The sequence below is a fragment of the Pecten maximus genome, chromosome 6, assembly GCF_902652985.1.
Source record: "Pecten maximus chromosome 6, xPecMax1.1, whole genome shotgun sequence".
In the NCBI taxonomy this organism is placed as follows: Eukaryota; Metazoa; Mollusca; class Bivalvia; order Pectinida; family Pectinidae; genus Pecten; species Pecten maximus.
Genome location: NC_047020.1, coordinates 13,774,376 through 13,791,373, shown reverse-complemented (window position 1 = coordinate 13,791,373; position 16,998 = coordinate 13,774,376). Strand labels below are relative to the sequence as shown.

Sequence of the window (16,998 nt, the reverse complement as noted above, 5' to 3'; positions counted from 1 at the left end):
CTATTAACATTTAAGTCATTTTAAGTCAAATGATAAAAAGATAACGTTAGTACAGGTTAAATTTATGTTGGTGGTGCTCAGAATTATGATTTTTGAAGGAACATCATATGATTTGAACTGTAGCAAAGATGGCGAGTTGAGTAGTGATATGTATTCCCTTTTCCTCGTCCAAAGCCAAGTAGCCGAATGATTTGGAATATAGAGACACCTTTGTGTATATATACATATATATTATATATAAACAGTTCTCATAGTACAATTAAATTACGACAGGTAATTCAAATCTAGACCTTTGGATCAATAACACATAGTGCATATATATTTATATTCATAGGGTCTAGTAAGTAATAACGACAATATGGTCAAATATATGTACTGGATCCGCAGAAACAAATGTTTGTTGCTTTTGAATTTTTCATTGATCTGTTATGTGTTTTGTGTGTTCTTTGTTTATTGAAGGTTTCCGATCAAATTCTGTCTATAGCATGTATTCTTTAAAACTGGATTTCCTTAGATTGGTCGAAGAATGGTTATAAACTCCGAGGTAGTAGAGTACACTTGCGGTGTGTGCATACATGCCTACCGTCCTCTGACCAGAAGGACATGTGCAGTAGTATGCCTGTATCGGATTTGGTGCATCATAATATAAAATCCAGATGTTATATTTGGTTTGTGATCTATGACGTGACCTTAGCTGACAGCGTGACAGGTCATCGGAGTGCTGGTATGCCATGACCTCATAGTCTCCGTCATCACTGAGATGCTCGGTTATATAACCGTTTGCCAACTTCAGCTGGTATGTTCCACACGCCAATGTTTCCAAGTAATCCTCAGAGAGTTTTGGTAAGGTAACATCAGTCGCCTCAAGCTTTTGCCAGTAAGATTGGGCACGTTTGGATAAGTCCGGTTCATTCTTCACCCTTTGTGCAAGCTCATTAACCTTAGTTGATAACCTTTTCATTTGTTCAGCCATTGCCCTGTCTTTCAGCACCTGTTCAGAAGAAGGTTCATATATAGAACCACGGAGGAAGTTCAGGGAAGCGGTTACAACCTTTACGAATGTTGCAATGATGTCAATGAAGTGATTAGATGAGAGTTCTGTCTGAAAGAATTTAAATTTCTTAAATCTTGCGTGATAGCTAGCTCTCAACAACCCATCTCGTTTTTGTGATGCATCTATCAGTGTTGGCTTCAAGAGAATCATGCTGGCTCTCTCCTGGCTGGAGAAAGGATGACATGTGATGTCCATATCCCACTTCAGAGATGTCTTTCAGAACATCCCTGAATCCACGATCTACGATGATATGGTCCTCTGGCTGCAGGAGAGGATTCAGGCTTTCAATTCCGTCAAGGATTTTCTTGGTTATTGTGGCGTCATTTTCACTCCCAAAAATGGCCCAACCGTGTCAAAGACGTATCCATCTGAGAAAACTACACCATACATTTAATATAGTTTCTTTTTTTCTGCCCGCAGTAACTTTTTCTTTGAAACTCGTGATCGCCACTCTTTCCAATATAGATGTACGTTCCATCTAAAACAACTGTGACATTATCACTAAAGAAAGTCTTGGTGAATGCAGTGTTATGGTTGATGGCGTTTTCTCTAGAAATATGTTCAGATCCCAGATACAAGGGAACAACTGTCGCCTTGAGAGATTGAGCAACATTGTGGAATATTCTACTGAAACTGGATTTATGCAGGTTGAATGGGGATGCCAACTGTGTATAGGATATGTCCGTTTTGAGTTTGACCCAAAACAAGAGGAGATAATCTAATCTTCTGTTGACAAACACTGGGAAGATAGTAGATGTGCACATCGGCTATGAAGCTTTTGCAGCTGCTCAATTTCCACCCAGTCAAAGCCAGACAGTCTTGGTCATCCATATTTTTCAGATTGAAAAAAAAGATGTCTTTCCACTACCAAGTTGGTACGATAATCTCAGAAGATCATTGATCACCTCGTCATGTTTATCTGGAAGATAGAGTGACAACTTTTCCCTTCCAGCAGCAGTAATTGGAAAATTAGGATCCAAGTCTTTCCCAATAAAGTGGTCTGCGCATGATCTCGCAGACCCATATCCTGTGAAACAAGATCAATTGGAACCTAGCCTTTTCAGGAATTCTGGCAGTTTGTTCAGTATATTAAAGGCAAAGGCAACATTTCCGGTGAGAGGATGGAGTAAAAAAGAGGTCATCAACCGCAGGACAGATTGAGACACTTTCTTCCTCAACAGGATTGTAGTTGCTCTTCTTACACTCATATGTATTTGAGTCATCTACCATGGGCTCTGACCTTGGACGCTTCCTTAAATATACATATAAATAAATAACTACATGTAGTGAAAACTCTCACTGGAAAGTCATTTACTTTGTCCATGCTACCATATTTTGTCACAATGACACGACAGAAAAGTTTGAAAAACGTAGAAAAATTGTACTCGGGGTTTAATACATGTACTTTAATCGTTTTTAGTCATTCCACAGATTTAACGAAGAAAAGTTTCAAATAAAACATAAATAATGCAATAGAAATTCATAATTTTGTCATAATTTCTTCAAAGTAGTTCATTTTGGCTGAAGAAAGTCATGCTTTGGGAACAATTAATCTCTCACTAAGGCACTAGTAGCTTTTGAATTTTTTGTCCGGGCTTTGTTGATTTTTGGGGGTAGGGGTGATAAACATGATATTTCTCTTACTTGCCAGTGACCTTCTATCTTGATATTTTTGTAATGTTTCACAAGGATAGCAAAGATGTTTTTAAAACACTTTCACTGTCTGCACTCGGGGCTGTTGATATTTTTCTGAATTACTGAAATCAAAATGACGAAAAAAGTATCCCTGTCTGCCACTTTTTTCATGTATATTGTGAATTCTGCAAAATAAATTCACAAGTCGGGGTATGCTACTCAAAGCTACTTCAGTCAGGTTTATTATAATCCATCTTTGGTAAAAAAATATGTTCTCACTTAGGTGTTAGCGGCCATTGAATATTTCCCCCGTTTTTTGTGATTTTTGGGGGTAGGGGAGATAAAAATGATATTTCTCTTACTTGCCAGGGACCTACTAGCTTGATATTTTTGAAATGTTTCACAAGGATATCAAAGATGTTTTAAAAACACTTTCACTGTCTGCACTCGGGGTTTTCGATACATCTGTTGATATTTTTCTGAATTACTGAAATCAAAATGACGAAAAAAGTATCCCTGTCTGCCACCCATTTTCATGTATTATGTAAATTATGCAAAATAAATTCACAAGTCGGGCAAAAAATATTAAAAAATAGTTCAATTTGGTCGAGTGTGTTTATGGTAAGACAGAAAATATTTGTGCATTAAGATACTAGCGCCATTTGAAATCTCTTGGTAAAATTTCCAATCAAAATCAGTAAAAGGTGGCGCTGTAATCGCACCAAAAACAAAAATTTAAAATAATAGGCCATTCCATGTGTATTTTGACATCTTTTATCAAAATAAAATGTTTTACAAAGAATTCCTTCGTGGGTCATCCTGCAACAGGTCCTTTAAAACAGAAAGAAGAAATTTCTGGACAGCGTTTGTGACACTTCCATACCATAATATATTTTGCATCATTATTAGCCCACCATCATGAGATGGTGGGCTATTCAAATCGCCCTGCGTCCGTGGTCCGTCGTCTGTCCGTAACCAATTCTTGTTATCACTATTTCTCAGAAAGCACTGAAGGGATCTTTCTTAAATTTCATATGTAGGTTCCCCTTGGTGCCTTGTTATGCATATTGCATTTTGAGACCTATTGGAAAACAACATGGCCGACAGGCAGCCATCTTGGATTTTGACAATTGAAGTTTGTTATCGCAATTTCTCAAAAGTACTGAAGGGATCTTTCTCAAATTTCATATGTAGGTTGCCCTTGGTCCCTAGTTATGCATATTGCATTTTGGGACCAGTCGGAAAAAACAACATGGCCGACAGGCAGCCATCATGGATTTTGACTAGTGATGTTTGTTATTGCTATATTACAGAAGGTACTGAAGGGATCTCTCTCAAATCTCACATGTAGGTTCCCCTTGATCCCTCGTATTGCATTTTGGGACCAATCTGAAAACAACATGGCCAACAGACAGTCATAATTGCTTAATCTCAAATTTCATATATAGGTTCCCCTTGTTTGAAAAGTACTGGAGGGATGTTTCTCAATTTACACAGATTAGTAAGAGGAAGGGAAAAATAGAGAGAAGATCAATCTGACATGGAACCTATAAATGATCATTTAATGGTGAGCGCCGAGATCCCTCTGGGATCTCTTGTTACAATTGAAGTTTGTTATCTCTATTTCTCAACAAGTACAGGAGGGATCTCTCTCAAATTCCATATGTAGGTTGCCCTTGGTCCCTTGTTATGCATATTGCATTTTGGGACCAATCGGAAAACAACATGGCCGACAGGCAGCCATCATGGATTTTGACAATTGAAGTTTGTTATCGCTATTTCTCAAAACGTACTGAAAGGATCTTTCTGAAATTTCATATGTAGGCTGCCCTTGGTCTGTTGTTATGCATATTCCATTTTGGGACCAATCGGAAAACAACATGGATGACAGGTAGCCATCTTGGATTTTGACAATTGAAGTTTGTTATCGCTATTTCTCAGAAAGTGCAGGAGGGATCTTTCTGAAATTTCATATATAGGTTCCCCTTGGTCCCTTATTATGCATTATACATTTTGAAACCAGTCGGAAAACAACATGGCCGAAAGGCAGCCATCTTGGATTTGTACAATTGAAGTTGGTTATCGCTATTTCTCAGGAAATACTGAAGGGATCTTTCTCAAATTTCATATATAGGTTCCCATTGTTTGAAAAGTACTTGAGGGATGCTACCAATTGACACAGATTAGTAAGAGGAAAGGAAAAATTGAGAGAAGATCAATCTGACATGGAACCGATAAAGATCATTCAATGGTGGGCGCCAAGATCCCTCTGGGATCTCTTGTTTTATTGTATAATGATAAGAAATTCAAGGTTTCACAATCAAAATGGTTTATTTTAACAGATATGTTCTAATTTGCACATTACAATCTCTTATGATTTTCAACCCATACATGCACTTTCTCAAAGTTATATTGACCTGATAACTAGATGTTATTGTCAACACATCACATAGTACTAAGGTCATCAATAAGCAATAAATATACTGGTCTTATTATGGTAAAAAGGGGGACCTTCAATCAATCTGAGATCTTGTTATCGCAAGTAAAACCGGCAATCTTGAAACCCGGCATGTAAATGAAAGGTAATTTGTATTCAGGTTTCAGATTTGATCTTGTCATGGTTTATATTGACAAATTATTGAGGATTAATTGACTACATTGCCTTCCTAATAAATAACCTTGTATAAAATCAAAAAGACTAACCAGTATCAAAGTTAGTCTTGATTTTCTTGTCAGTTTGTTCAACTATAGTTACATTTGCAAACATGTTTATCTAACTTCTAGATAAAGCTTCTAATCTTGGTCATGATGGACATGGTTGCCAAAATAAGGAGATGCAGAATACTAGGTCATGCCGAAAGGTTATTCCATCATCAATTGTGCAGGAAAAATGGCACCAGAATATTCTTCTATTAAAATAAGTTCTAATATGACCCCATACTATTAATTCTGGAATATCTCAGACCTTAAGAAATATAATGAAAGAAAATTTTATTTCCAATACAAAAAATAATTGTTCTATCACATGTATAAATATTTTTCTATAATTGTTACCAGATCTTTATCTCATAAAATCAATTATTGTAATATCCACATCTATTATAATCATTCCACAGATACTTGGCACAAATTCCTAGCCCAATGCTCTGTTTAAAGTGTATCATAAGTACATTGTGTATCATAATTACATTTTTTATAACGATTGTTGGGTGGTATTGGTGGCAACTACCTGTGAATCTGATTAATTGCATCACAGATATTTTGAGATGAGATAATGTTAAATCAAATTTTCAAGTACATATAAAAAATCTCCAATAAAAAATACACAACACTTAAAATTTAAATTTTCACAAAACCTATCATTTTGAATCAATATGAGTTTCAGTTTCTCACAATCACGACCATCTTATTATGTCACATACCGGTATATGTTTTGAACATAGGGACTTGGCAGAAATTGAAAACTTCCCAACCCATGGTCCATTTAGAAGTTTTATGTATATATTAATATATACATAATAAAGCATGAACTAAGCAGGTATATGGACTGTGAATTGGAAATATGTGCCAAGTCCCTGTGGTTTTCAAGTTGTATTTTTTAAGACATATCTCGAATGACATTGCAACAAACTTTTCTGATAAAAAAATTCAAACTGATATTAATTAGAATTCAACACTTCCCAAACATTTATGTATGATTCCAATAAATGCTCATTATTTTTTATTTTTATCATCTATACACTGTATAACACCAGAAATATCTGTCGGGTATACAGTGGTCCCTTATATTGCATTGATAGGCTACACAAATGTATACATATATACGCTTTAATAAGCAGCTACTTCAGTTCAACATCCATCCCCACCACAGGACTCGTAGAGCAGTCCATTCAAAATCCACTCTTCATTTTTTCTTTTGTTTACTTAACAATCATGGAAATATGAATGATTTGCATAGATATAATATATGAAACACACAACGGACAAGCAGGTAGGCCCAAAAATTATCAATTATGGATAGAAGTGATAAATTTGTACCTGTTTCTAAAAGTCTGATTTAAGCATAATGAACCATTGACACAAAATTTCACAAAAAAAAAAGAAAAAAAAAAAAAAATGAAGTGTGTCTTGGTTTCAAATGATTATGTTTTAATACAAGCTTATTGAATGTCATGAACTATCAGTATTCAAGTTTTGAACTTGCTGCAATAGCCCTAAAATTAAACCACATCATTCACTTCATCAATCATATACATATATCCACTTTCACTTACAAGGAATACATCACTTTGTACAAATACATTCATACACCATAATATATATACATTTCATTCAACCTGCATTTTACACAAAGTCTTTTATAACTGACCTGAATATTTCAAAAGTTCCACACCGCATGCAACAGTTAACTGTCCTGAATATTTCAAATGTTCCACATCAACAGTTAATGCTGCAATCTCCCCAACCCCTAAATGATTGCCTTACATGCCATTGTATGCGGGTCCCTCTCCTCCTTGAGGACACACCCAGTTTATGTTCTGACTAGGGTCCTTGATATCACATGTTTTACAATGAATACAATTCTGGGCATTGATCTGAAGCCGTTTGCCTGTCCCATCCTCTGTGTCCACATATTCATAGACTCCTGAAAATGAAAAAAAAAAAAATGCCTTTTATTCACCATATCAATAATATTGCATACATCAGTTGGAGTAAATTAATTCTGTATTAAATATTGGCTTAAAAAATGTTTGATGCTCTAACATCAGAAGTGATGTAAACAATACCTAGCCTAGAACTCAAAATGCTACTAAAACACTAGAAGTATTATTAGCAATTTCACTAAACTGCAATATAGACATCGGGTAGACTTATACAAGGTCTGGACCTTACGCCGGATAAGCATGTTACATGTGTGTGGCAGTAATGAAAATATGTGTTGTAATTATTGTTTGTGGGACCATGCTTTATAAGAAGTCAAACTTAATATTTTGATAGTATATGTTGTCTCCAAAACCCACTATATGTACAATCAATTCAATTAATTTATTTACTTAAAGAGTCCCTTCGTAAATTGTACATACGTGTATTTGATAAGCTACGTGTCTCCAAAACTCACTTATCAATTTCATTAATTTATTTACTTAACAAGCCCCCTTGTAAATTGTACTTTATGAGTCCCCTAGTGGGATAAATATATCGCTTGAATAGCAATTTATATCATCTTTTCTATTTCTTTCTGAAATCTTCCCAGGAGATACATATTTTACTGAAACAGCCCAAAATGCCATCACACTTATGAGATAAATCCAAACGATATCTGTTACCATGATAAAGTAAGAAAAGATAACCAACCAGCAGGACAAAATCTTTGTTCTGGACCATCATAAATAGCCAGGTTATGATTGACAGGCACCGAGTCATCCATAAGTGTGAGATGGGCAGGCTGGTCATGGTCATGATTTGTGCCGGTCAGTGCCACAGAGGACAGTAAGTCAAAGCTGATCTTCCCATCTGGCTTAGGATACTCAACAGGGGTACATTCAGCAGCAGGCTTTAGTCGTGTATTGTCAGCACCTGTCACAAGGATTCACCAGTATAATAGTGCTGACACAAGGATTCACCAGTATGATAGTTCTGACAGAAAGATTCATCAGTATAATAGTGCTGACACAAGGATTCACCAGTATAATAGTTCTGACAGAAAGATTCATCAGTATAATAGAGCTGACACAAGGATTCACCAGTATAATAGTGCTGACACAAGGATTCACCAGTATAATAGTTCTGACAGAAAGATTCACCAGTATAATAGAGCTGACACAAGGATTCACCAGTATAATAGTTCTGACAGAAAGATTCACCAGTATAATAGTGCTGACACAAGTATTCACCAGTATAATAGTGCTGACACAAGGATTCACCAGTATAATAGTGCTGACACAAGGACTCACCAGTATAATAGTGCTGACACAAGGATTCACCAGTATAATAGTGCTGACACAAGGATTCACCAGTATAATAGTGCTGACACAAGGATTCACCAGTATAATAGTGCTGACACAAGGATTCACCAGTATAATAGTGCTGACACAAGGATTCACCAGTATAATAGTTATGACACAAGGATTCACCAGTATAATAGTGCTGACACAAGGATTCACCAGTATAATAGTGCTGACACAAGGATTCACCAGTATAATAGTGCTGACACAAGGATTCACCAGTATAATAGTGCTGACACAAGGATTCACCAGTATGATAGTGCTGACACAAGGATTCACAAGTATGATAGTGCTGTCACAAGGATTCACCAGTATAATAGTGCTGACACAAGGATTCACCAGTATGATAGTGCTGACACAAGGATTTACCAGTATAATAGTGCTGACTCAAGGATTCACCAGTATAATAGTGCTGACACAAGGATTCACCAGTATGATAGTACTGACACAAGGATTCACCAGTATAATAGTGCTGACTCAAGGATTTACCAGTATCATAGTGCTGACACAAGGATTCACCAGTATGATAGTGCTGACACAAGGATTCACCAGTATAATAGTGCTGACACAAGGATTCACCAGTATAATAGTGCTGACACAAGGATTTACCAGTATAATAGTGCTGACACAAGGATTCACCAGTATAATAGTGCTGACACAAGGATTCACCAGTATGATAGTGCTGACACAAGGATTCACCAGTATAATAGTGCTGACACAAGGATTCACCAGTATAATAGTGCTGACACAAGGATTCACCAGTATGATAGTGCTGACACAAGGATTCACCAGTATAATAGTGCTGACACAAGTATTCACCAGTATAATAGTGCTGACACAAGTATTCACCAGTATAATAGTGCTGACACAAGGATTCACCAGTATAATAGTGCTGACACAAGTATTCACCAGTATAATAGTGCTGACACAAGTATTCACCAGTATAATAGTGCTGACACAAGGATTCACCAGTATGATACAACTTATCTTGATTTCTTACTACATCCTGACACATTTTAATTAATTATACACATACCTTATCTGTATTAGACATCAATTTATCTATCTTATTATGGAACAGACTTATAATAATCTACGAAATTGTAATAGCTATGGGTGCGCTTTTTACCAACCAAGGGTTTAGTGTCGGTAAGATATGGTGTACAAAGCAAGGTTGGGGGTATTAAATCTCGCATATTATCTAACACCATTACTTTGATAAGTAAGTGTAATAGTTTTCTCTTTTAATAAATTGAAGTTTTATATCTTTATCCTGTAATAATCATAAGAATAATATTTATCTACGACAATGGTACATATCAGTTATATACCTCCATGTTTCAGTGTCCAGGGCTCTTTTCCTCTGAGGAAACAGTAGAAAAGTCCTGTGTATGCCAAACCTCCATACAGACCCAATGTGGAATGGAAAGATGGCCTTACATTTCTAACAGCTTTCATTTCATCCCATACCCAGCTTTTCCGGAGTCTCTCCTCATACAGACTTGGTTCAGGACCTACAAACAACAAGCGATTACATAGAAGTCATTATAGAGGCTGTACACCATCGATTCTCTCCTCCCTTTTATTATTCCATAATAATATCATGAATATGAAAACAATTGGAATCATACTACTTAGTGTAGCCATGGTACCTATGTCTTAAGGATACGAAAGGAAACTCCTTACATAAAGACAGAAAAGCAACATATTTGTCTCCTTTCCAAACAACCCTTTCATGCTGAGAAAAAAATGTCTGGGTTTAGATAATACCCGGAAATATTTTACAAAAAACAAGAAACTAAACTCACTTGTTGTAGGAGAATTTGACATGATCTCTTCATTGAAAAGTGTATCAAACACTGACTCAGCAGCTACCAAACCACTCTTCATGGCATTGTGTGTTCCCTTGATCTTAGGCACATTCATAAATCCTGAGCTACAGCCTATTAAACAACCTCCAGGAAAAGTCAGTTTAGGAATACACTGAAACAGAATAACACAAACTGAAATCAGGTTTGTGCTAATTAATTCTTTCTGTATTAATATTATTTCTTAAAACATCCAACTTAAAACTTTTAATTAATTAGATAATTATGAATGGAATAAACCATGAGTTGGATTATTGGTATATGATGTTTCAATAGTACATGTACACTGATATAGATCTAGCCATCATCTTTCATATTTTATTCAAAATGGTGACCAAAATTTTCACACTGGCAAAAGGTCATACCGGGGATAAGCCCACCACCTATTTTGCCCATTTTCAGGGCACAAGTCCCCTGGGCCTGTACTGGGTAAAATATGGTAGGTATCCTCATCTTCTATAGTACGAAACAGAATCAAATTTATAAAACAAAAGTTTTGGCATCATAGCTTCAATATAAGCATTATGTATCTATACGTTACAACAGTACTTGGTAGGTCTTATCTTCCATTCAATAACATCTTTATTTGTCAAAAGTGTCAAACATAGTTGATATATATTTCATAACAGTAACTGAAGTTTTGCAAACCTGTAATCCGCCTTCATTGAGAGCGCGGGCACCATATGCTACACGGTTACCTCCCCTGAATATGGGTTCGATGGCAGGATGGTGTTTGAATCGCTGTAATTCTCGGAATGGGTTGATGAAGGGGTTAGTATAATCAAGACCAACCTGTAAATTTAGAGATTAGAAAAAACTATAAACATTCTTATGATTCCTCCAAGACATTTATATCAAAACCTGACTAGACCTTTTTATAGACATAGAACCCCTTTCTGTTGGTGATGAGAGCTGTCCTGTACTATCAACATACCTGATGGATAGGACTCGCAAACAGGCTGGGGAAATATGGCAATTGTAGTTGGAAAGCTAAATAAGAATTAAATGACACATGGGCTGATATATACAAATCTCCATTATCCCCCTCAGGTAGTATCAGTGAACAAATAATAACTTACCACCATGCCTACAACAACCATTGGGCCCTCATCCAGGTGATAAAGGAATGTTCCACCATAGGTGTTCTTGTCCTGTAACAAAACATGTGAAATAAAGACAACACAATATATTATTACTTAAAAAATTACAAAAGAAAAAAAATACACATGAATTCCTCCTTTTTAATGTAAATTATATACCCATGTATTTATATCTTCAAGGAAACTGAAGTTAGTGTTCATATTGTAAAACTAGTTTTTTTTTTTTTTTTTTTTAATAATGCAGGACATTAATTGTATCATAGATACACAATGTGTCTCAGTAGGGGACATGCATCACATCTTGATATGAAAGATATCACAATATTGATACAAACTTACAAAAGGCCAGCCCACAGTGTGTTCCACACGTCCAGGGACATGTTGTGAGGGATCAATCTCCCAGAGTTCCTTCAGTCCTATACCATAAGTTTGTGGCTCACAATCTTTTCTCAGGTCAAATGTCTTGTACAGCTGTTTTGCCAGATGGCCATGACAACCTTCCCCAAATATAGTCACTTTGGCATGTAGTTCCATCCCCCTCTCAAATGTGTCCTGCAGATACAAATCAGTCATATATACGCATCAGCCATGAAGATAGTGTACATACAACAAGAGGAGCATATTCAAATTTTTTATATTATGATTAATACAGAAAACATCTTTACTCCAGTCATCAGGTGCCTTCTTTCCTCAGCAATTACCCATACTACTGACACAAATTAAACATTTACCCCTTTAGGTGGCTAGCTATCTACAAAATGTATACGGAAACTTTTAAATCACAAATTAAGGTAGAATTTATCAAATATTTCAGATTACATGTTTGGCTTTCCTAGTGTTTCAAATCAAGGATGAAATGTTTTCAATTCCATTCCACAACTAGAGAACATATCCAGTTACTGACCTTTGGGGATCCATCTTTGTATATTCCTACATCGTTAGTTGCAATACCTTTAACACTCCCGTCTTCATGAAACAAAACCTGTAAATTTTAAGTACATTTTAGCTTTTCATTGATTTATAAATTGCCTAAATTTTACTGAAAGTAAATAGTTTTCACAGAAACTTTTCATTCCCCATTCTTTCTTTACAATGTACATTTTTTTGGGAACAAATGGATGCACTTTCAGTGTAGATGGCACTCTCAGTGTAGATGTATCAAGGTTTAAACACAACTAAATGGTCAAAAAAGCCAAAAATGTGTATATCCAAAACCAGATAAATTCACTTGGTATGCTATTAATTGGGGAAAACAAGTCAATTCAGTTTCCACTTTGGACTTAGCTAGGCTTTTAATTCAGTACTTTTTTACAATCAAATACTGATTATACTCAATCCCCGATCAGTTAATGGCAAATAATAAGAGCAATGGGAGATAACTCCAATTTTACTTTTTTGTTAATTTGAGTTAATCAATAACATTGTTCAGACAAAGAATTTGACAATCTGAAATACTGATGTGTACATATGATTTATTTAAAAGAATGTATCTATGGAGCAGATTTATTAAGTACCTCACTAGCAGCATAGCCAGGGTATAGCTCCACTCCTAGGGCCTCTGCTTGCTCACCAAGCCACCGTACTACATTACCTAGTCGTACAATGTAGTTACCATGGTTGTTCATCGGAAAAACTGCAAAACATTATAACTCATATGTAACTGTCAATCTTTGTTTTGAACTTTTTCCATAGAAGATAAAGAAATCACATTTTCAAAACAGAAATAATGCACTTCGTGATCCTTTTGAAAATTGACAAATGATGTCTTTCACATATTTAAAATTTGTACTTACAAGGTAAAATTGGAATTGGTATTCTTCCTGTTTTGGTGAGCAATGAAAATCTGTCTTCTTTTACCTTTGTATGAAGTGGAGCCTGGAAAATTTCACAAGACAAATGATACATTTTTGTACATGTAAGGTGTAAGGTCAAGATGTCTTCCAATTCAATCGTTCAAATAAGCTTGAGGCATACTTAAAGCTTATAGATCTATTCAAGGAGAGCTTTACCTTTACATATAAATAAACACTATTTAGTCAAATAAAAATTCAATGGTGTGGTCGTAAGTAGTCTTGAATGCTCTCCAAACCCTCAAAAGATGTGAAACGTTTCAGAATCCTTAGTTGTCTGAACATATATATTTACCCCTCGTTCTTTCCAGTCAGGAAAAAGTTCTTCCAGTGCTTTTGGTTCAATACATGCACCGGATAGAGTGTGTCCACCTAGAGTGATGCAAAGTATTGAATACATTGTCAATAACAGTAAATACCTTACCTGTTCATGTATACACAAAATATACAGAAAATACATTAAAAACAAATCTGATTGATTTTTCATAAATTTTGTTTTCATGCCAAATACTTAAAATATTGGCTAGATTTTGAAACTAACACTTTCACATATACATAACAATACTAGTTTTACTGTTTTATAAAACTGCAATACACTTAAATTAATTGTATGACTGTGCATATACATGATGTTTATGTTCATTAAGATTTGTCAATTATTGAAGACATCACCAACAACAGCAAGTTATTATTGACTGGTCACCAGCAGAAGAACTAGAACCTGGCCCTTTTTTCACATTATTCTCACACATTAAATCAACCATAGATACCTATTTCAGCTGCTTTCTCCACCAGACAGACCCGCAGCTCTTTTCCCTGGTCATTTGCCATCTGTTTGAGTCTACAAGCTGCAGAGAGACCAGCAGGCCCCCCTCCAACAATGAGAACATCTGTCTCATCCCCATACCGCTCCATGTCTACCTCTGAGTATTAGAGATCATACCAGGGTACATAGAAAAATATATTATATATTTTTAATAAATCCCATTGTTTTTTTTGTTGTATACCCGGTACAGAATTGAGAATCATACAAACTTGATTTTCTTTTATCAGTTTTATTTATTTCACTTGAGAAAGAAAAGACATTGACCAATTCAACTTCATGACTTAAGTAATTACATATACACATATTGTAATTAAAATAGCTTTAACATTTATCTATAGCTTACACGTTACCATTACTGATTTGATTTCATCTGTTTAAAATAATTTCAATGAACCATGGTAAGAATCATTTGGTGAAATTTACTGATGAGTTTTGAATATTATCATTACATGACCTGTAAATTTACATTTGTGGTTTGGCAATTAAGTGCCATCACCTTATAAATTATAAACAAAAGGGTCAATATACAGCCGTGATACAATCAATATCATGTTTTGATTGTGACGTCACACTACTGTTTATGTTGCCACTTTCCCTATTTTTTTTATTTTGCCAAATTAAATAACTGTTAACTATGTGTAATATCTCTCAACCTAAACTTTACATGGCTTTCTAATGGTTTGCTTTCTAATGATAATTACATTTAAGTTTTGTTCACTTTACCTGCCCATCTTGGATCCTTGTCTCTGGGATGAACAGTGTAATGTGTTGTTATCTTTGGTGTTGTTTTAGTGGCATTAGCACAATAGTGCCTCTGGCGAAGGTATGACCACAAACCTTTACCTAAAAGTGATATACAAGATGCATGAGTGGAAAATTCTTAATGAAACTAAGAAGTGCATCATGTTTGACAATTGAGAATACAAGTGCAACATGTTTTTGAATTGATACTTTATATATAACTAATTTGATATCTGTGATTATCAATGCAAGTGCTCTTGTCAGCTAATTGGCAACTTCAAATTAATGAGTGCTGATCATGACATGAGTCATGTTATGGCTGAACCATACAATTAATTTCCTGTCCTGTTGTTAATTACTTACTAGAGCCAATTATTAAACATATCACACATCTGAATAAAATATTTTTAACTTCGCATGGCAGTGACAAAACTGTGACAGAGGTTAAACATCTCATCATCAGCTGATTGCCACAGCTGGAATGTAATTGAATCCATGATATGCATACATCAGTTTATAATACTTTGGCTCACAGTCTCTGCCAACTATGCACTATTGAAAGAAGCAGCCATATGCAAGACTGTCCCCAACACCAGAGGTGAGATATTTTTTACAGGTACTTCGATTCTGGCATGACACAGCAGACAGCATGCAGATCACCATCAAAATATAACTATATGTTTGCTATTTGGGCCAGAGGAAACTGGTTCCATCAGATATGTAGCAGAGACTGTATTTAACAACATCAATATTGAACACAATGAATAAAATATTTACAGCAGTATTTGAAAATATATGTAGTACAAATTCTAAATCAAAATTTCTAAATAATATATCTGCTCCACAAACCTGGTCAGTAGCTTATTCCAGTTAACAGGCCCTACTTGGACCACCACAACATTTCAAGCATAACTTAGTTGGCCTCTAGAGTGCTTCCTTTTCTACCTTTGTACGTCTCTAGGCCTATATTAAGCTACTGGATATGTTAGTACACTGCGTCATTCTATACCTTACATAACCTTCATGTGGACTGTTGTTGAAATATAGTCTACTGTATGTATGCAAGCTATTATGTGTATCCAAAAGTTTCTGATGCGTTATTGGTCTTTAGAATAATCTCATACGGGTCAATAGGTCCATATTAGATTTTAAAAGCCCGACAATTATTTATAAAACAACAACAACAAAAAAACCTTCGCTAGGCCTAGCATTTCGGTAGAATTATACAACTACCCACAGACACATGCTTTTGAAAAATAATACATCTTTTTCATACAAAAACTCCTAAATAAGTTGTGAAGTTGCAAACTCACATTAGACCTGAACAATTTTATTTATTACATAACAGCAATACAGTTCCATCGGACTACTGTCAAGTGCTGTCAGTGACACTGACAGCTGTGTACTTTGGACCTTGTGTACGGTGAATGATTATGAGGGCGATTCTTAATTAAATATCACAAAACGGTATTAAAAATTTCACGTGATATCGCCTATCAATCTGAATGATTAATTCATTCAAGAATACATATAGGAAGAGGGAAACTTGGCTGCAATACAAACCATTTCGGCTGCAGACAGATACTTTTCTCATAAGAGCCGCCATGTTGTGTAACTAAATGCCGTAAAGTAGTTAAAAGCTGTAAAATAATTACTTAGTTGTTAACTAATAGTTACTAAACCATCGACAAGATTGGTAAAATCTGTATCATTTATTTATAAAAATGGTTATTTTCTACGTTATATTATGTATAAACCAAAATAGGTTGTCGTAAAATGGTTGGAATGCACGAGTTATCTTCCTTTAGCTAGGCTGAACGTATAACGTCTAAATATATTATAAAATACACATGTATACAAATAAACAAGAATTACTTTTCATATTTGGAAATATTAGAATAGGCGTATTTATTGCATTC

The 16,998-nt window shown here is 35.3% G+C and overlaps 1 protein-coding gene across 1 annotated transcript; it reads right to left on the bottom strand.

Moving 5' to 3' along the window:
* Nucleotides 1–5,001: 5,001 nt before the first annotated feature.
* On the bottom strand, nt 5,002–16,710 carry LOC117329025 (electron transfer flavoprotein-ubiquinone oxidoreductase, mitochondrial-like). The gene is made up of 14 exons (XM_033886711.1): nt 16,643–16,710; nt 15,062–15,181; nt 14,283–14,435; nt 13,808–13,884; nt 13,456–13,537; nt 13,177–13,295; nt 12,567–12,644; nt 12,002–12,214; nt 11,642–11,713; nt 11,211–11,354; nt 10,503–10,677; nt 10,026–10,208; nt 8,045–8,266; nt 5,002–7,334 (listed from the first exon to the last, which is right to left on the bottom strand). Exons 1-14 carry the CDS (start codon nt 16,683–16,685, stop codon nt 7,171–7,173), a joined length of 1,845 nt encoding a protein of 614 aa, XP_033742602.1. The 5' UTR covers nt 16,686–16,710; the 3' UTR covers nt 5,002–7,170.
* Between the last annotated feature and the right edge of the window lie 288 nt (nt 16,711–16,998).